This window comes from Aspergillus foveolatus, assembly GCF_047715535.1.
Source record: "Aspergillus foveolatus strain CBS 279.81 unplaced genomic scaffold BDW70scaffold_35, whole genome shotgun sequence".
Taxonomy (NCBI): domain Eukaryota; kingdom Fungi; phylum Ascomycota; class Eurotiomycetes; order Eurotiales; family Aspergillaceae; genus Aspergillus; species Aspergillus foveolatus.
Genome location: NW_027396099.1, coordinates 204647 through 228640, shown reverse-complemented (window position 1 = coordinate 228640; position 23994 = coordinate 204647). Strand labels below are relative to the sequence as shown.

Below are 23994 nucleotides of genomic sequence, written 5' to 3'. Positions count from 1 at the left end.
GCTCAACTCGGCATCAGGACTCCTGAAAGATTGCTTTTTGCTCATTGATGGCCTTGCTTGTGGCCCATCAGTAAATCGAAAAGTCGTTGATTATCTGGCATTCTGAAGGGGAAAGGGAGCAAAGAAATGCGTGGATCTTGGATATAAAATTCACAATATGGCCACTCGTTCGTATGATTCTTGGTCGAAACCTCCCACTTTTATTGTTTCGCCCGCGATATGGAGTGAACTACTACCTATTAGTATAGATGATACCTAATACTGTATGAGCAGAAGTCAGGATAACCTTGTAGGATTAGTATATGGAGTACGTAGACGACGTAGCCCCCCACTCTAAATCCAGGCCGGCAGTTTACTTGGCTGGTCCGAGCAGGGAATCCAGTCAATCGTTCTCCTGAATTAAATCTGGTTCCGCAGTTGATGGCTTGCGGCCCTTTGCGCCATCGTTTTTTTAAAACTCGCAGCTTTCCCACTTCTCCATCACCATTATTCTTCCGCACCTTCCTCTCCTTCCACCGGATCATTTTCATTCTTTAAAAGCACAGTTCATTCAATATGGCCAACACTCCTCACGGTGGTGTCCTCAAGGACCTCATCGCTCGCGATGCTCCCCGCCACGACCAGCTCGAGGCCGAGGCCGCCACTCTTCCCTCCATCGTGCTCACTGAGCGCCAGCTGTGCGATCTTGAATTGATCATGAACGGTGGTTTCAGTCCTCTTGAGGGTACGTCTTACCCCTTCCATTGAACGCGTATTCTCTTTTTTTTAGACTTCGAAGACATCATATACTGACGCGGCGCAGGTTTCATGAACCAGAAGGACTACGACGGGTATGCAGCCCTCCCCCTTCACAATCGAGCCCACCCCACCTTGTGCGGGGTCGCTTTCGCTTTCGAGAGGCAGACCGCGAAAATAGTGCATAACGGGAATGATATTCGCAAATAGGCCAATTTTGCTAACGGTGGGGGTTTTCTAGCGTCGTCGCCGAGTCTCGTCTTGCCGACGGCAACCTCTTCTCTATGCCCATTACTCTGGATGCTTCCAAGGCAGTCATTGAACAGGCCGGCCTTAAGCCTGGCTCCCGTGTCACCCTGCGTGACTTCCGTGACGACCGCAACCTTGCTATTCTTACGATTGACGACATCTATCGCCCCGACAAGTGAGTTATTTCATGACTTTTGGCAACTGCCTCGTCATTGGCACTCTACGTTCGCTTGGTCTTCCGGATGATGGGACTAGCGGGCGCTGCGGATTTGCCAAGGACGTGGCATTTATCTAAACGAGGATTGCGCAATTTCTAACATCTTTGCTTATTCCAGGGAGAAGGAGGCCAAGCTCGTCTTCGGCGGTGACCCAGAGCACCCCGCCATCAAGTACCTGAACACCAAGGTTGAGGAGTACTACATTGGTGGAAAGCTCGAGGCAGTCAACAAGCTTAACCACTACGACTATGTCGGCCTCCGCTGTACGTTTGAGAATACGTCACGAGCTTGCATAAATCAAGAAAGAAATCTAACGCGATTTAGACACCCCTGCGGAACTCCGTATCCACTTCGACAAGCTCGGCTGGACCCGAGTTGTCGCCTTCCAGACCCGGTTCGTTCTGGTTACTTGACTTGAGACTGGAATGTCATGGCTAACAGCCCCCAGAAACCCTATGCACAGAGCTCACCGTGAATTGACCGTCCGTGCCGCTCGCGCCCGCCAAGCTAATGTCCTTATCCATCCTGTTGTCGGTCTCACCAAGCCCGGTGACATTGACCACTTCACCCGTGTCCGTGCCTACCAGGCCCTTCTTCCCCGCTACCCCAACGGAATGGCGGCCCTTGCTCTCTTGCCCCTTGCTATGCGCATGGGCGGTCCCCGTGAGGCTGTCTGGCACGCTATCATCCGTAAGAACCACGGTGCGACCCACTTCATTGTTGGCCGTGACCACGCCGGTCCCGGTAAGAACTCCAAGGGTCAGGAGTTCTACGGCCCCTACGATGCTCAGCACGCGGTCGAGAAGTACCGCGCGGAGCTCGGTATCGAGGTTGTTGAGTTCCAGCAAGTCACCTATCTCCCCGACACCGATGAGTACATGCCCAAGGACGAGGTTCCTGCGGGTACCAAGACCCTCGACATCTCCGGAACTGAACTCCGTAACCGTCTCCGTACCGGTGCTCACATCCCTGAGTGGTTCTCTTACCCCGAGGTTGTCAAGATCCTGCGCGAGTCTAGCCCCCCTCGCGCCCTTCAGGGTTTCACCATCTTCCTTACCGGTTACATGAACTCCGGCAAGGACGCCATCGCTCGTGCTCTCCAGGTCACTCTCAACCAGCAGGGTGGACGCTCCGTCACACTCCTCCTTGGTGACACTGTCCGCCATGAGCTCTCCTCTGAGCTGGGCTTCAGCCGTGAGGACCGCCACACCAACGTCCAGCGCATCGCCTTCGTCGCCGGTGAACTCACCCGCGCCGGTGCCGCTGTCATCGCTGCTCCCATTGCTCCCTACGAGCACTCCCGCAAGGCGGCCCGTGAGGCTGTCCAGAGCACCGGTGGCTCTTTCTTCCTGGTCCACGTCAACACTCCCCTCGAGTACTGTGAGGCCACTGACAAGCGCGGTATCTACGCAAAGGCCCGCCGCGGTGAAATCAAGGGCTTCACCGGTGTCGATGACCCCTACGAGGCCCCCACCAACGCCAACCTTGTGGTCGACGTTTCCAAGCAGAGCGTTCGTTCCATTGTCCATGAGATCATCCTCATGCTCGAGAGCGAGGGCTACTTTGAGCGTCTGTAGATAATATGGGGCGTTAGATATTTGCGATTTATTTCCTTTGTTTGATGCGATATAAAGATGGGATCTTCGGTTAAGAGTGCTTGGGAAGGCTATAGAACATTTGAATTCAAGTAACGACTCTGCATGACTTCACATGAGCAATTGCGTAATACGTAAATTTTTAAGCACCCATCTCACCAAAGCCGTTACTCCTATGCTAAGCTTACCCCATATCTTAGCTCGGTGTAAGGCTAGATGTTGTGGCTCCTGAAATTGACTGTTGTATATACGAGTGTGCGGGGACAGTGTATTTCCCCGCACCGGGACTATGATCGAGTTCTTTTGAGAGACATGTTTCTGTCATTGAAGGAAAATATCAATTATCAGGGAACGTACGGAGCAGTAAATGAATCTAAAAAGATTATGAGAACAGATCAACCCGGATATATCTTCTGAGCTCTCCGGCTCCGCGCCTCAAGCACAAGACTAGGGTTTGACCTTGACTAATGACGTAGGGATGCCGGCCCTCGAATCGTCAGCACAACCATACTGGGAGGTATAATGAAGTGTGGAAGAGGACTTACCTATGGACTGGCTGCCCTAAGGGCACTTATTGCTAAATGAAGCTTAACATCCCATTGGGAAACTTGAGTACTTCGTAGGTGCTGTATCCAATTGACGAGCTGTATATGGTAATAGCAGTTGTGTCTTCTGGATGCTCCAACGATTAGAAAATATAGACTCAAAATAAAGCTCACTATTCCCGGATATCAACTACGCTCTAATCATGCTTGGCACTGAATATCCCAATTACTGACACTGCTAAATTCATTCGAGCATTTATTTCTTATTTAGCTCGGCAGCGGTGGATAAATAGATCGCGGCTCGGCCTTGATTTCAGTCTCGATATAACACTTAGCTATTGCACAACTCCTTATATCATGGCTCACTGACGAACAACTCAGTATGAATATTATTTACGTGATCCATAAAACATATTCGACGTACGCCATGGCATTGCACTTGATCGAAGTAAACATAACCGAAAAGGGCTTAAGACTGGCAGGTCAGCTGCAAACGGTGCAAACAGAATAGATTGGCATTGACCACCACGGCTTTACCAGTCCAACTCTACATCATTCGACAGAGCAGTGATGCTGCGTCAACGTACACGAGTCGCTCGGATATCGGGGGCCGCAGGCCCCTCACTGCGACCGCAACTTGCTTCTCTCGGCGCTTGTCAGCCATGTCGCCGCCCGTTCACTCAGAAGCCACCGCTTCTAATTCTTTCCCCGCAGCGAAGTCGACCGCAATTAACCTTCCTCTCTCCCTCGCCCATCAGCCGCGCCCTCCCCCCGCTATCTGTCCATCTCCAGCAACATTTTGCGAGACTTGTCTCCACCGAAAGCCGCGGCCACTTCAAGAAGCGCGCGTCTCGCGTGCTGCGTCTTAGTCTGTCACTCGGCGCCATTCTTGTCCTTTATGAGATCATCAAGATTGGGGTGTATCAGGAAGAACTCGAGCACAAATGGCCGACGCCGCCGGAATGGACGTGGAAGAGCCGGTGGTGCTTGCGGTCCGCCTTGGCTTGGCAGCACCCCGAGGAGATTGGGAAGCTGATGAGTGATTGGCCGATGGTTGCGGGTTACTGTAAAGAGTTGATATCGCGGTTGGAGGATGTGAATGGCGAAGGGAAGGGACTTGCTGAGCTAGATGAGGGCGGGATCTTTATTGACGGTGTCGGAAAGGCCGGCTTTGATATCACGGCAAAGAGTGAGCCGTGGAGACGGGGTTACTTTCAGGCTCTTTTGGGGGCTGCAAAAGCAGCAGAAAACCTCGAGGGTTGGCTGACTGACCGGAAACAACGCGTCTCAGCATCGGCAGAGTACTTTGTTGGCCCATCGAATCCCCGTCCGAAGCCTGTACCCCTTGGTCAGACCCCACCGCGTGAGGAGGACTCTGAGCCGGCATCTCCTAGTCCTGAGGTTTTCTACATGAAGATCTTGACGACCCGCGGTTTCAACGCGGGCCAGAAAATTGACGCCGCTCTCGCATACGCAGACTGGCTGGACTACAAGGGTCTGCAAAGCACTGCGGCGGATATGTACAAATGGGCAATGGATATCGCCGCGTCAGGGGCTTCTATGGATGCCACGAAGGTGGTAGACCTGAAGACAGGCGTCATCAATAGCGACAGCCAAACTCTACCGTCCGAAAACATCCTCCGGGTCTCAACCGCCCTCGGAGTCCACCACGCCCGACACGGAAACCTCCCAATGGCCCTCTCAATCTTCACCTCTGCCCTCAAAGCCCGCCGTGCCATCTCCCCACCTCCCCCCGGCACCGTCGTTCCTGCGTCTTTCTCCAGCCCTAAGCCAACGATCGACATCTTCGTTTCCTTTTTCAACACCCTGAAAACCGTCTTTATTCCCGTCCAGTACCCCCCACCGCCCCCAACCGGAAACGATCCCCCCTTCCGAACAGCGTCTTCTCCCTGCGACGAAGCAGGCCTGATGACATACATCGGCGAAATCATCTACGCAGCTCACTCCAAAGAAACTGGCCTGGCCTGGACGCGCGACGCAGTCGACCTTGCTGAATCGACGCTTCCGGAAACAGACCCATCCTCGCGGAACAACCGCTGCGTCGACTGTCTCCGCGTCAGCCTCGAGAACTGGAAGACAATGGTATCGCAGTTCCTCGAGAAGGCTCAAAAGGACGAAGAAGAGACCATCGCCAAGGCGAAGAACGGATCTTCCTGGTTCGGCCCCTCGAAGAAACAGATCGAAGCAAAGACGCTGGAGAGGAAGAGGTGGGAGGCTGAGCAGTTTATTCTGCAGGCACGCATCAAGAAACTCCTACCGGTTATTGAGGACGACTCTGCGATTCAGGGTGTAGTGCCTGGTGTCGGGTTGTTCTAGATGATTAGTTGTCTTTTCCTCACTATTTGCTGCTGCTCATGGTCAGCCGCCTTCGAGCATATATGGAACGGGGGAGGTTGAGGAGTTTTGGGGTGGGTTGCAATATATACCATCTTGTGTATTACTAGGAATATTACTTAGCATTAAAAGCATTATATTGCATATAGCTTTAGCTATATTTGTCACGAGAGCCTTACGAATAGGAAACAGTATTTGTTGGCTACTAGGTTTGGCTTTGCATTTCTCAAAAGGCCAATAAACAGGCGTATATTAAGATGATTAACGCTAATCAACGTAATCGCCCCGGATCATCTACCTAAGAACTAGGTTGAACAAGGCTAAAAAGAGCTGAGAAACGAGGTGTATATGCATACCAGAGGACGCCGAAGAAGCATGAGAGCGGGCTCGACTCTCAGGTAATAAAAGCACCAATCAATAAAGCAGAGGTAAAGGAGCGCGAGAAGAAAACCCAATGGCCCAAAAGAACAAGAAACATCCAGGATAGAGAACAAGAACGAATACGCATAGACGGAGGCGTTGTGCAACTCTTTTTTTTAGGACCCCCCAACCGTATTACCGTCGAAATCAGTGATGGTGAATCCTCCATAGTCCAGAGTGATGTTGCCCTTTACCCCAGAAGGAACGAGGTTGATTACAAAGCTCTCGTCGGAGGAGTTGGAGTAAGAATGTTCCAAGTGTTTCTTGATAACATCCGCTGAGAACATGGCCGCATCTAGAGTGCCGGTTTTCTCGAGGATGTAGAGAACGGAGATCCGAGAAAAATCGAGCGCTTCGGCAGTGACGGCGGAGGTGGGAGCTGGCGTCACTTCGCTCGTCGAAGCAGAACTAGTCTCTGCCGCTGCAGGGCTTTCATTTGTTCCTGCGTCCTCGAACAAAATGCCGTTCTTCGTAGCAACTTCCCTGCGAACGGGGATAGTGGCTGTAGGCTCATCCGTGGAAGAAGATGGCTCTGGCTTTCCAGGATCAGCCACCAATAGATCCGCGTTGAGGGCGCGGCGCTTGTTATCATTTGAGGACAAGCCTTTGAACGACACAAGCGCGTTTTCTGTTGTGCAAGAGACATTGTTCTGACTGAAGAGCGCCATAATAGTAACGGCATCCAGTGGGATACTAAAGTTACTCTGGGAATCCCGGAATAGGCGTGGCAGATCGTCCCCAACGGTGGCATTCCTCGACGTTGAGTTCTGAGTGATCTCGGTAGTCACACAGCTTGCATCGCCGGATGTCGTACACCGGGAGCCAGTGTATCCATTTACACAAACACAGGAGCAGACATTGCCACTTGATACACTAACACCACCATTTGAACAAGGGTTAGTCTTCTCACACATCGTGCTGCTGCTGTCGTTACCCTTGTTTTCCCGGGGTACTACAACCAGAAAGATCGGTATTAGAACAGCGGCAGCGATAACGAGAAGCAGGACTACGCAAGCTGTGATGAATGCCCACAGAGGCATTCCGCAGCATCGGCGCCGCTGAATTTGGGTGCTTCCTTTCTCCTGACTCAAATCCTGTCCTTGTTCCTGAGAATTTAATTGATGAAGTGTGGATCTCCTCCAGAAGACGGGCCAGGAAGAACGACCCTCTGGTGTCGCAGCAGGGTTAGGAAACGAGGCCAAGATGTCCTTAATTGAGCCGGATCTGCGATTCGGATCTCCTGATTTAGTTGTTAGCTGAGCCTGAAGGGTTGAAATCAATCAAAGCTCGGAACGTATTTACCGAATGGATGCCTGGATCCCCCAACGTTCAGAAGGTCATTCCTGCTTGCAGTCCGTCCATGCTCTAGATTGGTTGCGAGTTTTGTCGCACGCTTGATCAAGTCCGATAGACTTGTGAGACTACCGCGAGCTTCAGCTTCCCGTACCGCGTTTATGTTCAAGCGAGGCGGCCTGCGGGCCCCTGGCCTCATCTCGCTCATAGTCGGAGTCCTTTGAGGTAATGCTGCTGTCTCCTTTTCAACTGACCTCATGTCTCTATCATACGAATGCTGTGCATTTGTATCATTTTCAAGCACAATTGGCGGTTTTTCGGGGTCAATATCTGACTCTTTAGATGAGCCCGAGCTGAAAGAGTTTCGCGTAGATAGGCCAGCTGCAACCTCCTTGAGAGTGGCATCATTGGTCTGTCCTAGCGGCGCTTCTGTTCTGCCAGTCCCCCCAACCATGCCGTCGGCACTGGGTTTACTGATTGTGCGCAAGGAAGGCTTCCCTCGAGTTCCGACACTAGCTTGTCGAACCAAAGATACTTCAGCATGTTCGGGCGACTCAGGCGCACCTTCAGAATTGTTGTCCATATATACACCTAATACTTCAGATTCCTGCTGTTCAGAGTTCCAACTAGATGCGGTGAGTCTGGTGTATGGCTTATTCAGTATGGTCGGGCTATCGGGCAACTCTTCGGGTATCGGCGAGACGGAGGATCTGCGGTTCATACCTGAACGCATAGGAGCAGTAGGAGCGAGACTGCCTGCATTGTTCTGGGAAGGGAGCGGCGGTGGAAAGTCGGGGATAGAGGGAATAGAGCCCAGGGATGACGCTGCAGACTTCCTAAACGGGTCTTCTTTGATAGAGGGCACAGGCTCTCGCAGTGCGGGGTGGATGTGTTGTTGATTGACAAACGGCTGAGAGAATGATGGGGCGCGATTACGATTGTTGAGATGCAAAGGGCTAGGAACAGCGTCTGGAACGCTCCTCTCCGAATACACAGAAGGCGATGGCGGATCTTGTCGAGGTGGGCGCGGAGGTAGAGGTGCTCTGGACGCCATAAGCCTTCCTGGTGAATCAACCACGTTTGGGACCCGGTCCCTTGAATCAACGACGTTTACTCCCGTGCCATCATCACCCAGCAACGGCCAAGCAGTCTGCTGGGACATACGCGGACCCGGTGGTAGGGTGGCATTTTCCTGGGGAACTCGAATCCTCGGACGTTTACCAACTTCTAGCATTTCCCTGGCGCGGCGGACAGATCCCTTCCTTTCCGCGGGCCTAGGTTCGGACCAGCCGTGCTTTGAAGTTGAATCCATTGTTGTAGAGCGGCGACTTGACTCTAACGAAGAAATGTCGACCTTATAGCGTGGATCTTGCTGTGGGCGCGGGACTTGAACGTTTGGTCCGGAGTAGGGCGAGCCTAGACAGGAACCAGCTCAAACAATGTCCAAGCAGACGCTCAGAAATGATAGTAAATGAATGGAGAATAGAGTAGTTGGGTGAAAGTCAAGCCTGCCAACAAAAATTGTTGGAGGTGCTGAAAAGTTTGAATGATAGTATTGAAAAGACTTGAAAGCCAGAAGTCCTGGCGTGAAAGAACGTGTGTGATGCGATAATAAAAACGGCACTCAATGCCTGTATCTGAGGGTTATCCTGGGTCAACACGACTGCACAGTTCATCCAAGCCACATGGTGGTAGGAAGCTTTTGCGTACCACAAGGGTGTTTTTTTTAGAAAAGGAATGTCAGAACCTCATCACAGTTAACAGTCCCCGCGTCTCAGGTCTGGTAAGCTGTCGAAGCAAGAATGCCTGGAGGAGTTGTTAGCCCCAGATGGCCAGGTTAGGTCAAGCTTCTTACTCACAGCTTCATCCAGCAGAAGCAGATTCAGGAGAAGAGAGCCTCTGGCTCCAGCCTGAAGAACTGAAAGAGAGAATGAGAATAGGGACGACGCGGTTCCGGAACGAGGGAGTCTCTAGACGAAGGTACCTCACGCCAGGTGGGTAATGAAAGGAAGGAAGGGTTCTCCCACTACCAAAGACCCTCACACGGTCAAACCAAGCCTCAGAGATTGATACTGGTCGATGCCATCATTCGGTACAGGATATAACATGAATCAAAAGTTCGCAGTCTAACCAGGACTGTCATGACTAGAAACAGTCAGTGGGGACCATCCCGACGCAGGAACTAGCGCAGAAGCTGTCACGAGGGATCACTAACCTAGATAAGCCCTGTCGCCGGAGAGCTGCGAGTCCTCAGTCAAGCGGGAGGATGAAATCCTGGCATCGTGCGCAGAAGAGTCATGTATGTAGATTGCATGAAATTCAACATCTTCAAGCTCATGGCGACACGCTGGATACTCTCATCCCAAGCCAGAGCCTTCCAGTCCTCTGTCTTCCATAAACACAACCTGTTTCATCGTTGTAGCCCGATGTCATGGGATGTCTAAGCGAGGCCGGAAGATTGGCCAGACGTTGTGACCCAAGAACTAGAGTGATTCGAAGTGCGGAAGCTAGACGAGAGCGATTGCCAGCGCTGAGGCTATTGGTTGGGTGGAGCTGGCTAAGACGACGGCACGTCTCAGATTTGATCGGAGGAGCCACTATTATAGAGTACTCCGTGCTGTTGAAGGTCGGAACATCCATTTAAAACCAGGGGCACTGTTGACTCGCCCCGAGGCAGAGTGGGACGGGGTCAGTCTATTCGTCAGCCATGATGGTGTTGAGAACCTGAAGTGGGTGATACAGAGCAGCCAGCCCGCTCTGCATCGTATTTCGTCTGTCAGAACCCCAATCGGAAAGTTTGAGATCAAGCTCTCAGGCTTGACAAAGACTTTTGAGTATCTCTACTCCATTTCAAGACTGGTCGTTTCGTGATCAAGCAGGACTCAGGAGGCTGGAGGCTGGGGTCTGGTTAGACAGACTAGCTTCGTTTCGTCACTGACTCCGTCCCTTAATCTACCAAATATATTATTTTGAGACACCCCGGTTGCGGGCATCTTTCCGTAAATAGTCCTCAATATCCATTGGAGAAAAATTGCATGATGCTGGCATCTTAAAATAAGGAAGATTCACTGTTGAAATTGTTGAAATCGTTGTTTGTTCTGCTTTTGACCATTGAGACCACTCGTAAATGAGGAAAGAACTTCACGCGACTGTCAAAGTTTCAGGCCTTGACTAAAGTTGAGTACCGACTTAAACTTATGAAGAAAGCATCGAGATTACGAAGTAGGTACTGTAGTGTGCTCTCCCTAGACTTACAGGTGGTGTATTCCATGTTCCGTACCCCGTGCAGCGCTTGATCGTCCCCTAAGTAAAGCTCATTATCCAGAGGCTGTACATGACACCAGCGACAGCTGCTTACAAGGTGTGGTTAATCAGGATGGTCGAGAAGCTCCTATTATTCTCGTCCCATTCTCCTCCGCAGCTCAGTAATCTCCTTCTCTGCCGCCTGCATTTCGACCACGATACCTGCTAGTTCAGGCAGACTGCCTTCAACTGCTTCAGTGAAAGACTTCTGAGCACTGCGAAGTGATGGGGGAACCAGTATTCCAAACCACTTTATTGGGTCTAAGGTACGTGGTCTCCGTCTAATAGGCCCGGACTTCGCACCTGCTTCTGCTTCAGTTTTCGTCTCGGAAGCCTCCGAAGAATCTTGGGAAGCTGCAGTAGGTTCCGCAGCGTTGTTGTCTCCTCCGTTCTTCAAAGGCTCCTGCTCCAGCGCCTTCTCCAGCGCCTTCTCACCCGTTCCTGACGACTCATCTGTGTCAGGCTGTTCTTCCTCGTCATTGCTTGAGGCGAACTCAATTGAGAAGATCCCCTTAGAAGACACGCCATTGGGCGGTGGACTCTCTATTTCAGCAGTAGAGTCTTCTCTGTCTGTGGACGAGGGAGGTCGTAATATCCTGATTAGTGTCTATTGATTAGCCAGTCCCTTCAAATGGACGCAGAGCAAAGACCCGGATAACCTCGATTCAACCTTCACTCACACTCTTCTTGAAGCTTTCATCCGTTCATCATAGTAGTCGGCGCCATACCGTCGACCTGGCGGACAGGTATAATTCGCGTGCGCAAGGGAAAGAAACCCCTGTGTTACTGTCAGCCATCGTTCCTAAAAGGAAATCTATATGAATATACCGAAGAAAGCTTCGAAGCTAGGACATGTTGCAGCCTCTGGTGCTTATCAAGAAGGTGAAGGTACTTTTCAAGAAGCGCGTCGAGGGACTCCAAGGGATCCGGCGTGGGGTCGTCTATGTGAAGCTGTTTGAGGTCGGTATCTGGAACTTCTGAGCTCTGACGGGAAGCAGGAGGTGTGGGAAGCTGTTTCATTGGCCGATGAATATGGACGCATGCAATGCACGCATCAATTGTAAGCAAACCCTCGGGAAGTGAAGTTGACGGCGACGTGGTGAGTTGGAGAACGAAGGCAGAAAATGTGGAGGGCGGCCGGACAGTCCGAACTTATCTCCGTCATCCCGAACTCAAAAAAGCATCAGAATTTCCCGAAGGAACCTCACTGCCAGCACTGGTCTAGTGCCCCATCTTGTAAGCCTTTCTCCATCCTTTTGTTCTTTTGCTTCCCTACTTGTCGTTTCTGCGGAATCTCTACAACGAAGCCCTTCTCCAGCCTAAGTCCGGTCCGGAGCTCCTCCTCCAACGCCACCACCTCCTGCGACCTGCGAATTTGCGACTAATACTTTATCGCAGTAGCTATCTCGAGGGGAATACTAGCAACTCAGCCTGCGCGATTCTCGATCTGTTTGTCTCGATTCCACGCTCTCCGGTTGTTGAGCTGTCGGGATTGTGACATCACAGCCACTCTCGGTCAATCCGATACTCCTGCGCTTCGCGATTAACAACCAGATCTGCGCGTAAGGGGCTTTCTAATAGTTCGCCAATACGCATACCTACAATTCATCTCCACTCCTTAAACTTTCGAGGTTTCATGATGTCTGTTTCTACGCTTTCGCGGGATACTGCCTTCCAGGCGCGGTCTCTGGTAAGTGCATATGCAGATTAAGCGGCTGGTGGAAACTAAGTGTACCGTACAGTTTCGCTCTCTGCTTCGTCAGTCTTCTCAGTTCTCAAACTACAACTTTCGCGAATACGCTCTTCGGAGAACCAAGGATGCTTTCCGGGAACATCAGCATGAGAGCGAGGAACGGAAGGTACAGGAGTTAATCCAGGAAGGCTTGCAAAGTTTGAGAATGATGAAGGTTAGTCTTGTCTTATAACGCTAAAACTCTCCGCATTCGGAGCCGTGACGAGTGGTCTCGGGCTATCCCAGCGTGGCGGATAATACTAACGTTAGATCTAGAGGCAAACCGTTATCAGCCAGTTTTACCAACTGGATAAATTGGTTGTGGAGGGTCAGAAGACGGTAAGGGCCTCAAAAACCATAAGTTCTTCCCTCAAAATTGAGTCTAACAAATCCTGATAGGGGGAGGAAACTGGACAAGAAGGCGGCATTGTCCGTCAGAAGGACACCGGGTAAGGCCCAATCTACCGTGTCTGCCATCCTAGCAGCAGCTAATCGTCATGGCAGTTGGGACTGATTTATAAAAACTTATACATGTTCGGATTACACGATAGCTACTCTTAAATCCGTGGACATACAAGACAGATATGCGACTTGAAAAGCCTATGACTGTCAGGGAGCGATAACAGTAATGGTGGTGGTGATGACGCAGGAGAATGGAATAGATCTGGAGATTACCTGTACTTTTATTCAGAACCACCTTGTCGTGTTGTTAGCTTTGTTGCGCATTTTGGGAACAATCTTCTCTCTGTACAAGTCAAGAAGTACTTCTGATATGAAATGCTATGGGCGTTGTAGTCGATATTTGTTCCTCATCCTCATAATGATCACGTGCCCGAGGAAGCGCGCCTCGCATTTGTTCACAGCTTGCGGTCCATTTACTAACACACTACCTCCCTGTCAAGCCCGGCCCTTTCTCTGAGGATTGAGAGGCAGTCCAGCCAGTATCTTGTGGCACTCTTTCCAATACTTCTGACGACCACACTTCCTTGTTCGTGGATTGAAAGAAGGTGGGCTTTTACCGGTCGCGCGCCATGCCCCCGACAGTGAGTCCGACCCTTCTCTTGTTGTAACGCGGAAGAGCCTCGTTCGCAAATCTACCCGAATTGAAGGTTAACATCGCGTAGTTTAGGTCATCTCGTTCTGGCCGTCAGTTCGGCGACGGCGTCAACCGCACTAGAACCGGCCAGATCGACCACGATGTCTTCGAAGGGTTACCCGTCCGGCGATGGACGCGCCAGATACAAACCGTATCGCAAGAACCAAAGGCCGAGGGAACGGAATCAGAAATTTCGGGAAATGGTGGGAAGCCATCCATTCCAGAACTCCCAATGCCGAGAGATAGTCATCTCCTGAGCCCGATGAGTCGGGCGCTTCTACGCGCGGCTCGTGCAGGGTGCATATACATCCGCCCAGCTTCGAAGGACTTTGACGATGAGGAAAAGGAGACTACGGACCCGGAGGAACAGCAGACCCAGCAAAGCATGGAGCGTAATTTCTCCTTGCGCAAGTGGACGACGGTCCCTAAGCACTTGGAGGCCCCAGAAGTGGAATTTCTAGCAAAGAGACGACCGGGCTTGCCGTCACTGTATGGTGCGGCAACTGGGACGGTCGATGGTGCCGGTTCAGTCCCAATGAGGAAGACTCGCTTCAAGAAAGTTGACCCCGTCACCGGTAATATTTTAATCTATGCGGCCTGGGTTCCTGAAGGGCACAAGATCGAAGGAGAAATTACTGGCGATAGTCAAGTAACCGCGGAGAGCAACCAAGTTACCGTTACCCCTCAAGCACCCGCCCCGGGGACAGTCATTGAGGGGGTTGGCGTTGTCGATGCGCAGGGGGTAGTAGTTGCAGCGGCAGACTCACCAGCCGTTATTACTCCACAAAAACGACGCCCTCCGCCTCCCAAGCGTAAGGGTAAAGGTTTGAAAGGAAGGAGAAAGAAGGTCATGTTTGCTCCGGGCGAAGGCGCAGACGCAGCGCTTGTTCATGGAGCCAGCGCTGGCGACAGCGCTGCGAACTATGGCAAGGACACAGATCCCTCGCGTATGTCTGTAGATCAGACAACACAGGATGAGGAGGATGATGAAGGTGAGGAGGGTGAGGAGAGTGATGATGGAGAGGGAGACGAGTCTGGCTTTGATGCGAAAACCCCAGAGACACCTGGACCACAGCCCAGCACGGAACCTGAGTCAATACCTATTTCTGCCCCAGCCAAGACAGGAACGACTGCTGATTCGCACGCACCGCAAGTATCGCAGGCGTCGGAGCCAGATGCAGAACCTTCACAAGCATCAGCACAACAAGTTGCGCCATTACAGCCCTTTGGCCATGTGCCAGTCGCACCAATCAGTATGACTAATTCTTCTCGTCTGGATCAAACTTCTCAAGCAACAACGACAGAACGTGTGTCAGAGGACGTTCAGATGACGGACGCTACGACCGCCGAGACTACCTTACGCGCTTCTCCGAAACCAACTTTAGAAACGCAACTGCAGCCAACATCAGGAGTTGCTCAACCCCTGAGTCCAGAGAAGGCGCCATCAGCGCGGCAGCAAACTTCACAGCCTCCGGCTTTAGAAGCATCAGGAATTGCAGTTGAGAACTTTCAGCCGCCAGCTACCGAAGAAACAGACGTGACCATGGAGGAAGCGCGTGAACCAGTTCCTGGACCTTCGAAACCCATGCCTGAAAACACGAATCTTCATACAGTCGCTCCGGAATCCTCATTACCTGATCAAGCTCCAGCAAACGAATCCGCTCCTCCGGAGGCAGATAAACAGCCGAGCGGAAGCGAATTCAATCTCTTGGACAACTTAGAGGCGAGCCTAAACAATCCCCTCAAGGAAACCTCAAGCGACGTGCAGAAGGGAGCCATTTCAGAACAAAAGACAGGGGTTCTGCCTAGCCAAGAAACTATAACAGCACCTGGAACGGCCGCTTCTGCTCAGCCAACGAAGACATCAGCGGAACCCGGGACCACGAGAAGTGCAGAGATAAAAGAGTTATCTCGCGAAGACCGTGTGGCGCCACCTGTCGAGCAACTGACGCCGCCAGGAGCAGACCAAATTACCCCGCTGGAAACCTCAGAACAGAAGCCGCAGCAAGCACCACCCACCATTGAGCAATACCAACCGGAGAAACCGCCAGGGGCCACCACACATCCGGAGCCCGGTCCAGCGACCCCAGCCCCCAATGCCGCACCAGAAGAGCAGGCAGAAAGACCCCCAGTGCCGGTCCCGGTTCCGGCAGAGGCCACGGCGTCAGCTGAAGCAATCGCAAAGTCACAGTCGCCCACTGTTGAGGGACACTCGCCTCAACACTCGACTGAACCTGCGGTGGAAAAAGAACAGGAACAGCGGACGAGATCTACACCAAGTCCCACTGAACCTGCTGCGGAATCTGCCGCAGAACAACCACAACCACAGCCTACTGCCCAACATACTCCCAAGGAACTCCCAATACCACAAACTGAAACGTCTCCCGCCTCTAATGTTGAGCCTGGAGAAGGATCACAAGGCGAAGCTGCTCAAGCACAAATGAACAGCGAACAGGGGACGTCTGGCGATGGGCCCTCGCCGAACGGCGAACGGCAGACCGAGTGAAGCTCTTTGGTACCTGGATCCATGGCTTTTCGATTAACGGGCTATCTGTGCCCTTCTATGTGATTTTGTCTAGCGGTGGGCGGGAGTCTGGATTGGGTTTTTATTTATTTCCAGGTTTCTTTTTGTCAAGGGTCTATTTGAAGCCATTTCTTGTATGGATGCCCATTGTATAGTAAAGAGGGGTATTGAAGACAGCCAGAGTTTTTGAATCACGTATATTGCAATTGATTAGAGTGACAGTATGATAGTCCCCTTTCCCTGCCTTGGGCAATTGATATTCCTGCAATAGAACCAACAAACACCAAGAAAAGTCATAGATATGCATCAACGCATACATGATAACGAGAGACTAAAGATAAGCCGAACATGATCCAATATAGAATGCCATAACGCCAAAGACCCAAGGATGTGGTTGGGGTATAAGACAAGGTTCCAAGCAGCCTGGATCGGTTATCGGCCCAGAAATATAGCAAAGTGGATTCCTAAAGAGGAAGTAGCCAAAGACGGTGCTCACAGAAGCAGGTACCCTTGTCAAACAAGGGCTTCCTAGAACAAGGATCAAGCACAGTCTGTAGTACGTATTGTGGCTACTTCCTTGCCCTAGGAGAGCGCCCTGTTGTACGAGAGCGTTCTGTTGTACGGGTTGAAGAAGATTTCGGTCTTGGGGATTGGTTAGTGGTCCCCTTATTGATCGTTTCTCGAAACCCCTTCAGAATGTCCTTTTTTGCTTTCGATGGTCGTTTCCGGGCGGGTGAGCTCTCCGCTGCGGTGACAGCCTTGGTGGTTTTCGTGGCCGACACTCGGCTGCGTGATTTAGGTGGTGAAGTTGAAGCCTTCTTCGTCTTGGTTCTCGTCGTTTGTGCTGGTGCTCGGACGCGACTTGTGATCTTTGCTTTTACCTTCGTTGCTTTTATTGTAGGTAATTTGATATTACGCTTTGACTTCGTCGACGTCTGTTTCGAGGCGTTCGTGGATTTCTTGGATGCGCTTTTCTTGGACGATGTTGCAGCAGCTGGCTTCTTTCGAGAGACAGCTGCTTTGGAGACAGCCACACGCGCTTTTGACGCCGCCTTTTTGACGCCGGATTTGATGGAGGACGGGGTGAGGGCTCTTCCCTTCCTGTTATTGCGCGGATGAGATCTGTTCAGAGCGTTCTCTTTTCTCCGTTTTGCTGCTTTTGCCTTCTTCGCGTCTGCGATTTCCTTCAGTTTAGCTGCTCTCAACTCTGCTCGTTGTTCCTTTTCTCTCTTCCGGGGGCCTAAGATACCCCGGCACTGAGATGAACCGCACCGGCATTGTTGGACGTTCTTTTGCGAATATGGGCTGGGACAAAATTAGTGTAATTGTTCTGCGAGCCAACACCTTATCAATATACTCACTCGAAGTTGTAGTCATACGTCAACTCTTCTCCGGTCATGATTCCTCGATCACCAGCGAAGAGGGCCATACGAGGCTTTCCTGCCACAGTCCACTTCTCCATTCGACAATTGGGCTCACAGCCATGGTTCACGAAGCGAGCAATGGATCCACGAGTAGCATCAATGATCATGTTCTGGTCGAAATACATAAGGTAATAACACTGCGGGCTCAGTCAGAATCAAGCCTGGAGCATGGCAGTTGAGGATAGGGAGGGATGTACCTCGTTCTTCTTGTATATAGTGCGCATACGTTTCTCGCACTCAGCTTGAGTAATAATCTCGCCGGTGTATTCCACAATGATCTGGTTCGGCTCAAAGGTGCGGTTACTGCGAACGCCGTATCCACGATCTGGGGTCTTGATCACCTCAACACCCACGTTATATTTACCTCCAGCCTTAGCTCTCTGCTTGAGCTCTTCGAAGTTCCGATTGCCACACTCAGGACCTACGCCGCAAATCCGGTCATCACATTCATAAAACATATAGCGGTTTTGACAGAATTGATCGCAACCGGTCTCTGGCGTGCAGGTACATTTTGAAAGCTCTTCCTCTTTGTTCGCGCGCCAAATGCTACCTGCTTCTCCGACGAAGACATCTGTTCAAACGTTAGCGTCTCAACTTCATTAGTCGATTACCACTACGCACTCTTATTGGTTTTTCTCCACTCATTTGGCTTAGGCTGGCCTGGAGGAAGTGGCGAGTATATATCGAAAGGAAGTTGAAAGTCTCGTCCCGTCTGCAGCAACCTCTCCCCAGCGAACATTGGAAGCGGCAGATACTTTCTCTGATGGTTGGGCTGACTTGTATTGTGACTTTTTCTCCTCTTTTCGGTCCTCTTCTGGCTTGGGCGTAAATTGGTATATTCTTGCCCGGAATAAAGTCCATGAGTCAACCATCGCTTTTCTTTAAATCGAGTAATAACCTCTGAAGGTGTTGGTTCCTCCTGGGAGGCATCCGATTCTGATTTAGCTTTGTCTACAGGTGCGCTAACAGAGACACGTTGCTTCTTTGCCGGCGGCTCGGTGGCTGGTTCCTCTCTGGCGGTAGTTGGACGTCGAGTTCGAAGACTGGACCGCCTATCTGGTTCCTTCTCATTCCCTCTCATGCTGGTCGAGCGCTTGCCCAGAACACCGGTAGCACGGCCAGCCAGGTCGGAGACTTTACCCAGTAAGCTCAAACGAGACGACCGCCTAACGGGTATTTCGTTATCCGCACTAGCAGGTTTGGAGCCCTTCTTAGAGCCGTAACCTTTGTCTCGAGCCAATGCCTGTTCCACGCGCTTACGTAGAGTCCGGGGCGGCAAGGCGGCGGGCACATCGTCAGTATGCGATCCATGCGACGACTCCGAGATCGGCGTATTGGGAGCTAATGGGTAATTATCAACATCCATAGGGTCCTGCGTAAGACTCGTTTCGGCCTGCAAGGCCGACTCCATGATTGCTATACTATGGCGGAGATGCGAGGCGCGCGGGTTCTTCCCCCGCAGCGCCGCGCCATTGTCGGGAGGCTTGTCCAAAACAACATGCTCTGTAATTTCGGCAGAATGCTTGAGCCCATTATGTTCTATCTCGGCGCCGAAATCCAGGTCAGCTGCTCCCCGCAGCGAAGCGCGTGTCACACGTGTAGATTGTCGGCGTACGGTCGGTTTTTCCTCGTTGGACGCGTTATCATTATTGCTCGAGGTTTCGGAACGACTGTTCTCCGGGGTGAGAAGCTGTTCGGTGTAATCAAAGGCCATTACGTGGTCAGGAGGTTCATGCGAGTGCTTCACGAGGTCCGAGATGGTTGCGGGAGTTGCGGGAGACGCGCTGGACAATCCTGGTGGACCGTCCATCGCGCGGCCAGTGAAAAGCAGTCTTGCGGCGAGTTCTGAATACTGGCCCGGCGAGATGACAGTCAAGGACGCTGGATAATTCGTGATTTAAAGTCCCCAGAAAAAAGTGGTGTCCAGACTACGATAGCGTGTTCGGTCTGAAACTGGACTGGGCCGGACTGGCCTGGCACACGGAGCTCGAGAGAAATGATCTGCTTACCAGAAAGGTTCAGAAGGAGCCCAGTCTAGGAACAGGAATGACAGCTGGCCAAGCAGTCAACCGGGTTGAGGGCGATGGGTGGGGAGGAGAGTGGTGTTCGGGAGGATGGAAAGAGAGGAGAGAAAAGCAGGTGGAAGGGACGGTCCAAGTGAACTACTCCAGACCCCGTAGTCAGCCGCGGAATGCGCCAAACTGCCCGTCAACAAATCCCTCACCATGACTCGTTCGTTCGCTATGGCCTTCAAGTCTCTACGGTTTGTCTCTCGGCTTGTTCGCAACTGTTTTGCTGCACCGCTGATGTGCCGGGAACGCAGCCATCTATAGCGCCTTGCCCCTTCTTCCAGCCTGTTGCACTGCGGTACTCTATACACACCGTCCTTACCTGCCACAGTTCGAGTACTCCCCAGTTACGGATTACTTGGCCTTGCGAGACTACAAATGCCTACAAAGCATATCTCGAATAGAGCTGAATCGGGCTGATATGCCTCACTCCCGTTCTCGACTCAGGGTTGCGAAAGAACAGGACGAGCACGCCATAATACGTTTTCCAGTCAGCCGTCAGAAATATCGATATCTCTTGTGAAACCACGGGTTTCATTTACCTGCAGCAATGCCAGCAATTTTGGCGCAATTGGTAAATCGTCACCAGGTGGTGTACCTCGAATTTCAGTGATTCCTTGATAGCGAGCCCCCAACCAGGGTCACCTGTAGGCAGTAACCGCCGAATGGGTATTGAATCATAACAGCGAACTTATATCAACTCTCAAAGAAACGCTACCTATCGTCTCGCAGGCTTTCGAGTCTCGGCTCAGCCTTGCGTATCACCTCATGGAGCCTCAATTGGATTCGCAAAAAGCAGCGAGTATGCCGGGCAACAGCGGCATCTTGAGAGTCTTAATGGCTAAGCTATCGCACCGGATCTCTCATTATCGAGTTCTCTTCTCATCCTTTTTCAACCAGTCCTCGTCTCTTAACCGACCTTGGTTATCTTCTATCAGTTATCTGGCCTATCTGGCTCCACGATCATCAGGCGCCATCCTCCGCAACCAAGCCGCCGGCAGAGAGCCGCACAGTAATGCTTACTAGTCCCCGCTGGTTTCTTGTCTATGTTTCCTTTATCATTTGCTATGATGGCCATTGGAAGCATAGTAGTATAAGACATCCCAACGAGGACGACCGGGCGACATTGCCTGTGGATATCGACGTCGCTACGAAATCCAGTAATCAGGCCCCATTCTGAATCGCTCGCATATCAGTTCGATCCAAAGCTCTAGTAACAGAGTATGTATGCAGGCTTAAAATCTCTATCGTCCTACCGACTACGGAGTTGTTCATGTTATGAATCTGAAGATTGGCGCTTGCCCTAATCAACTCTAGTCTAGTTTACGGTCCCGCAATCGGCAGGGATGGCGTCCCCACACAATTTAGATCAAGCCTCATTGGCCGTAGTTCTGTTCCTGGTTACTATACTGACTGCAATGGGTACTACCAGCATGGTTGGGGGTTTTGGTAGGATAAGCACCTTCATTGAAATGGTAGATGAATTACACAGCTAGTGTTACCAGGATTTACCAAATCTAACTATACATACTTAGAGCTCCAGCGGAGAAGATATGGTGGCGCCCAGAGCTGACATGATATATTACACAACGTTTAGGCTGAAAGGAATCTTACCACCTAACATATTCCTCGAAAAATCGGAAAAGCAATAGCTGCCATAGAATTACCTAGTGAGATTCCGTTAAGTATTGCGACCAGCCACCCTAAAATAAAAATAATGAAAATCCCAGGATGCGAAACCCGCTGGTATCTAGCTACATAGTACAAATGCAACCCGATTCATCAATATATCAACAGCACAAGAGAAGGAAAATTTGAAAGAGAGTTACACGCGGAGGGAGAGAGAGAGAGAGAGAAAGAGAGAGAGAGAGATCGGTAATTCCGAGACAAAGTGCAGGGTAGTCAAAGATGTGCAAAGAAATCGTCAAAGGAACATAAGAAGGAAAGAGCAAGCGAGCCTTCAGGCTGAGTTAGGAGGAGGCACATGCTGCATTTCGATGTCGTTCTGAGGTTCCGTATTCCGCGGGAGGAATTTCCGTTTCACCGTGCTCAGTCGCTGGTCTCCTTCTTGGAAATATTCTTTGAATTGCATGTAGGTTGGCGGTCGCGGTCGGCCGAAAACCGAGATCCAGTTTCGGATCACGTTTCCTTGCGTAAAAGGACGATGGCGATCGGCTTTGGCGAACTTATGCGAATTAAGGTACTCACGGGTGGTTTCGCCGCGGCCCACCAGGAAAAGATGGTATGCCCACAATGACGCCGGATAAGGCGCTGCTAGAGCTCCGTAAATGACCATAGCGAAAGGTACCCTCCACTTATCGATGGCGTCGCCAAAGCTGACACCTTCACGTGACCGGTACACCAGAATGTGCGCCAGGCTAGCACCGAGTAAGAAGAGGGCAAGTAGAGTGGAAGTGCTGACAAAAGCGAAGAAGTATCGATAATTTCGGCGGCCGACACAGTTGTTCAACCAGACACAATGGTGGTCCAGTGTCTCAATGCAGTTATCGCAGACGCGGCAGTGGTAGCACCGCGGAGGGCGCCAAATAGAGCACGTCTTGCAGTATTTAACGGGAACGTCCATGGCAGCAACATCAGAAGTTGCAAGCTTCACCATTACCCAGTCGTTCGTCGGTGGCCCTATGGCGAGAGGATCCTGGGAGGGATCGACAGGAGGCATCTGATGCAGATTGCGCGGAATGACCTGAAGACGATGAGTGAGGGTAATTACGGGACGGATGATCGTAGTCTTAGCTTACCCCGGGATCAACCACTGACGCATGTATGAATGAGGAGAAGCATAGGTAGAAGACATAGGCGAAGAGAACTGGAATAGCTGGAGAGATATTGTGCCATAGCCAAGGACCCCTAGACGGCTGTTAGCGGCAAGTCATATGTTTTGAGCACGCATGCATACGAGAAACCAAAGAACAGGCCAGTGGGCACAAGCACGAGGAGCCCGGTTGCGATATTGACCGGTTTGTCTCTGGAATTCTGGAACCTCCCTCCTCCCCAAAAGATAGTATTTCCAACAAAATATTCGTAATTCCTGCCCTTGTTGCGACTCTTCGCCAGCTCGGGCTTCTTTTCAATTGATCGCGGAGACGAGTCAGCAGACGATAACCGTTCATGCGCTCGGCTATCCCGATTATCTGCAGGCGCGTTCCTGTTCTGCAGCGAAAGGAACGAAACGGGTGATCTTTCAGGCGTCTCGTTTTCGTTCGTGCCTTTGTAGTTCACTTTTAGATTGAGGTGCGGGGGCCGTTCTCTGTCGCGTATCAAATTCGCACTTTCACTTCTCACTGTCGTTGTATTTGCGGTAGGGCTAGCGTTCGAATGATTCCGATCAGGGATGATAGGGTCGGTAAATTCTGTGCCACGCGACGGGGGAACCTCCTGATCGGCCGCTGAAAGGGAGTTCGGAAAGGTGCTGTTTGAGATCAGACTCCGCCTGTTCTGGTTCATCTGATCACCCCAATCTTCTGTGGAGACTGTGTGATTTGTTGCAGGACGTCCACGATGTGCTTGCAGACGTTGCGATGACATGGGCCGGAAGAAGCCCGACGCAGCTAGCGATGGAATATGAGTGCGGCTTAACCTGCTCGCGGAACTTCCGGGTCGGTTCGTTATTTGGCTGGTAGACGCAATGGAGCTTCTTGCCGGTGGAGGTCCTCTTCGTGATACGGACTGCCGGTGCGGTACATGTGATGACATAGTATATGTTTGCGACTGATCCCCATCCTCCGACATATCCGTAACTCGTGACGAAATGCCGCCGACAGACGGAGGGCGCGGAAGCCCTAAAACATGCGGCGCCGGATTGTTGGTGGTCTCATTGCTCTCCGGATTATTGCTGAATTGGAACGCCATTGCTGCCAGATGATATTTATTAAGAACGATGTGTGGTTAGATGTTATCACAAAATATCATGTTGCGGCGGATTCAGTCTCAGGCAAGATTCGGCGAAGCTCAGGGAGTTTAAGGAGCGACAAGGAAAGCAACCCGCTAGCAATGGACAAAAAAGAGTGTAAGTGACCTAGAGCCCATCAATAAATAGTTAGCATTTTGCATAGTAGATTCTACCAGCCGCGCATTCCTAGATAAGGAGACAGGCGCATCTGTTTCTGCCCCTGTCTCACCCAAAGGGTGATCAGCCACATACCTTGCAAATGGAAGTCGAAAACTACTCGCAAAAGCTGAGCAGCACGTTCAGTATAACGCCACCCGCATCCTAACCATGCCGCTAGAAAGCGTAGAGGAGGATATTTATGTGACCAGGTAAAGAGGGATAAGTGATGAAAGCGAGCAGTAGCAGCAGCACGGACACACTAGGGGACTCAAGAAAGTTGGATCAACATCAGTGCTAGGTCACTGATGACTAAGCTCAAGTTGCCAAGCGGCCACCAACCAGATGCGACCTGATGATCGTGCCGTCA

The 23994-nt window shown here is 51.4% G+C and overlaps 7 protein-coding genes across 7 annotated transcripts; 3 read left to right on the top strand and 4 right to left on the bottom strand.

Annotated features, from left to right (window-relative positions):
- The first annotated feature begins 467 nt into the window (after nucleotides 1-467).
- Nucleotides 468-2901, top strand: sC (sulfate adenylyltransferase). The gene is made up of 6 exons (XM_073737351.1): nucleotides 468-724; nucleotides 803-830; nucleotides 977-1159; nucleotides 1320-1465; nucleotides 1527-1596; nucleotides 1651-2901. The coding sequence occupies exons 1-6, from the start codon at nucleotides 556-558 to the stop codon at nucleotides 2777-2779; spliced, it is 1725 nt and encodes a 574-aa protein (XP_073594637.1). The 5' UTR covers nucleotides 468-555; the 3' UTR covers nucleotides 2780-2901.
- A 956-nt stretch (nucleotides 2902-3857) lies between these two features.
- BDW70DRAFT_139219 (uncharacterized protein) lies at nucleotides 3858-5876 on the top strand. The gene has a single exon (XM_073737350.1). The coding sequence runs from the start codon at nucleotides 3913-3915 to the stop codon at nucleotides 5677-5679; it is 1767 nt and encodes a 588-aa protein (XP_073594636.1). The 5' UTR covers nucleotides 3858-3912; the 3' UTR covers nucleotides 5680-5876.
- A 240-nt stretch (nucleotides 5877-6116) lies between these two features.
- Nucleotides 6117-9210, bottom strand: BDW70DRAFT_76653 (uncharacterized protein). Its single transcript, XM_073744804.1, has 3 exons — nucleotides 9121-9210; nucleotides 7420-9047; nucleotides 6117-7357 (listed from the first exon to the last, which is right to left on the bottom strand). The coding sequence occupies exons 2-3, from the start codon at nucleotides 8720-8722 to the stop codon at nucleotides 6234-6236; spliced, it is 2427 nt and encodes an 808-aa protein (XP_073594635.1). The 5' UTR covers nucleotides 8723-9047; nucleotides 9121-9210; the 3' UTR covers nucleotides 6117-6233.
- A 1399-nt stretch (nucleotides 9211-10609) lies between these two features.
- BDW70DRAFT_139215 (uncharacterized protein) lies at nucleotides 10610-11782 on the bottom strand. Its single transcript, XM_073737349.1, has 3 exons — nucleotides 11542-11782; nucleotides 11394-11491; nucleotides 10610-11309 (listed from the first exon to the last, which is right to left on the bottom strand). Exons 1-3 carry the CDS (start codon nucleotides 11731-11733, stop codon nucleotides 10805-10807), a joined length of 795 nt encoding a protein of 264 aa, XP_073594634.1. The 5' UTR covers nucleotides 11734-11782; the 3' UTR covers nucleotides 10610-10804.
- Nucleotides 11783-11884: 102 nt separating this feature from the next.
- On the top strand, nucleotides 11885-13244 carry BDW70DRAFT_139214 (LYR motif-containing protein). Its single transcript, XM_073737348.1, has 5 exons — nucleotides 11885-12403; nucleotides 12456-12620; nucleotides 12722-12784; nucleotides 12845-12894; nucleotides 12950-13244. The coding sequence occupies exons 1-5, from the start codon at nucleotides 12350-12352 to the stop codon at nucleotides 12957-12959; spliced, it is 342 nt and encodes a 113-aa protein (XP_073594633.1). The 5' UTR covers nucleotides 11885-12349; the 3' UTR covers nucleotides 12960-13244.
- Nucleotides 13245-16634: 3390 nt separating this feature from the next.
- BDW70DRAFT_161332 (putative histone-lysine N-methyltransferase (Ash1)) lies at nucleotides 16635-19299 on the bottom strand (the record flags this gene model as incomplete). The annotated part of the gene is made up of 4 exons (XM_073740963.1): nucleotides 16635-17370; nucleotides 17427-17626; nucleotides 17687-18060; nucleotides 18111-19299. 4 exons carry the CDS (start codon nucleotides 19297-19299, stop codon nucleotides 16635-16637), a joined length of 2499 nt encoding a protein of 832 aa, XP_073594632.1.
- Nucleotides 19300-21087: 1788 nt separating this feature from the next.
- Nucleotides 21088-23607, bottom strand: erf2 (palmitoyltransferase ERF2). The gene is made up of 3 exons (XM_073744802.1): nucleotides 22476-23607; nucleotides 22318-22426; nucleotides 21088-22262 (listed from the first exon to the last, which is right to left on the bottom strand). The coding sequence occupies exons 1-3, from the start codon at nucleotides 23426-23428 to the stop codon at nucleotides 21519-21521; spliced, it is 1806 nt and encodes a 601-aa protein (XP_073594631.1). The 5' UTR covers nucleotides 23429-23607; the 3' UTR covers nucleotides 21088-21518.
- Nucleotides 23608-23994: the final 387 nt, after the last annotated feature.

Excerpts from the sequence above, each read along its gene's own strand:
- BDW70DRAFT_139219 (XM_073737350.1), top strand. The coding sequence starts at position 3,913 with ATGCTGCGTCAACGTACACGAGTCGCTCGGATATCGGGGGCCGCAGGC.
- BDW70DRAFT_139215 (XM_073737349.1), bottom strand. The coding sequence starts at position 11,733 with ATGAAACAGCTTCCCACACCTCCTGCTTCCCGTCAGAGCTCAGAAGTT. Across the intron at positions 11,492-11,541 it reads TAGCTTCGAAGCTTTCTTCG|GGGTTTCTTTCCCTTGCGCA; the intron begins GTATATTCATAT and ends ACAGTAACACAG. Across the intron at positions 11,310-11,393 it reads ATGAAAGCTTCAAGAAGAGT|GATATTACGACCTCCCTCGT; the intron begins GTGAGTGAAGGT and ends GACACTAATCAG.
- sC (XM_073737351.1), top strand. The coding sequence starts at position 556 with ATGGCCAACACTCCTCACGGTGGTGTCCTCAAGGACCTCATCGCTCGC. Across the intron at positions 1,466-1,526 it reads CGACTATGTCGGCCTCCGCT|ACACCCCTGCGGAACTCCGT; the intron begins GTACGTTTGAGA and ends AACGCGATTTAG. Across the intron at positions 1,597-1,650 it reads GTTGTCGCCTTCCAGACCCG|AAACCCTATGCACAGAGCTC; the intron begins GTTCGTTCTGGT and ends AACAGCCCCCAG.
- erf2 (XM_073744802.1), bottom strand. The coding sequence starts at position 23,428 with ATGGCGTTCCAATTCAGCAATAATCCGGAGAGCAATGAGACCACCAAC. Across the intron at positions 22,427-22,475 it reads GGCCTGTTCTTTGGTTTCTC|GGGTCCTTGGCTATGGCACA; the intron begins GTATGCATGCGT and ends ACAGCCGTCTAG. Across the intron at positions 22,263-22,317 it reads CGTCAGTGGTTGATCCCGGG|GTCATTCCGCGCAATCTGCA; the intron begins GTAAGCTAAGAC and ends CATCGTCTTCAG.
- BDW70DRAFT_139214 (XM_073737348.1), top strand. The coding sequence starts at position 12,350 with ATGATGTCTGTTTCTACGCTTTCGCGGGATACTGCCTTCCAGGCGCGG. Across the intron at positions 12,404-12,455 it reads CCTTCCAGGCGCGGTCTCTG|TTTCGCTCTCTGCTTCGTCA; the intron begins GTAAGTGCATAT and ends TGTACCGTACAG. Across the intron at positions 12,621-12,721 it reads AAAGTTTGAGAATGATGAAG|AGGCAAACCGTTATCAGCCA; the intron begins GTTAGTCTTGTC and ends CGTTAGATCTAG.
- BDW70DRAFT_76653 (XM_073744804.1), bottom strand. The coding sequence starts at position 8,722 with ATGGATTCAACTTCAAAGCACGGCTGGTCCGAACCTAGGCCCGCGGAA. Across the intron at positions 7,358-7,419 it reads GGGATCCAGGCATCCATTCG|GAGATCCGAATCGCAGATCC; the intron begins GTAAATACGTTC and ends CAACTAAATCAG.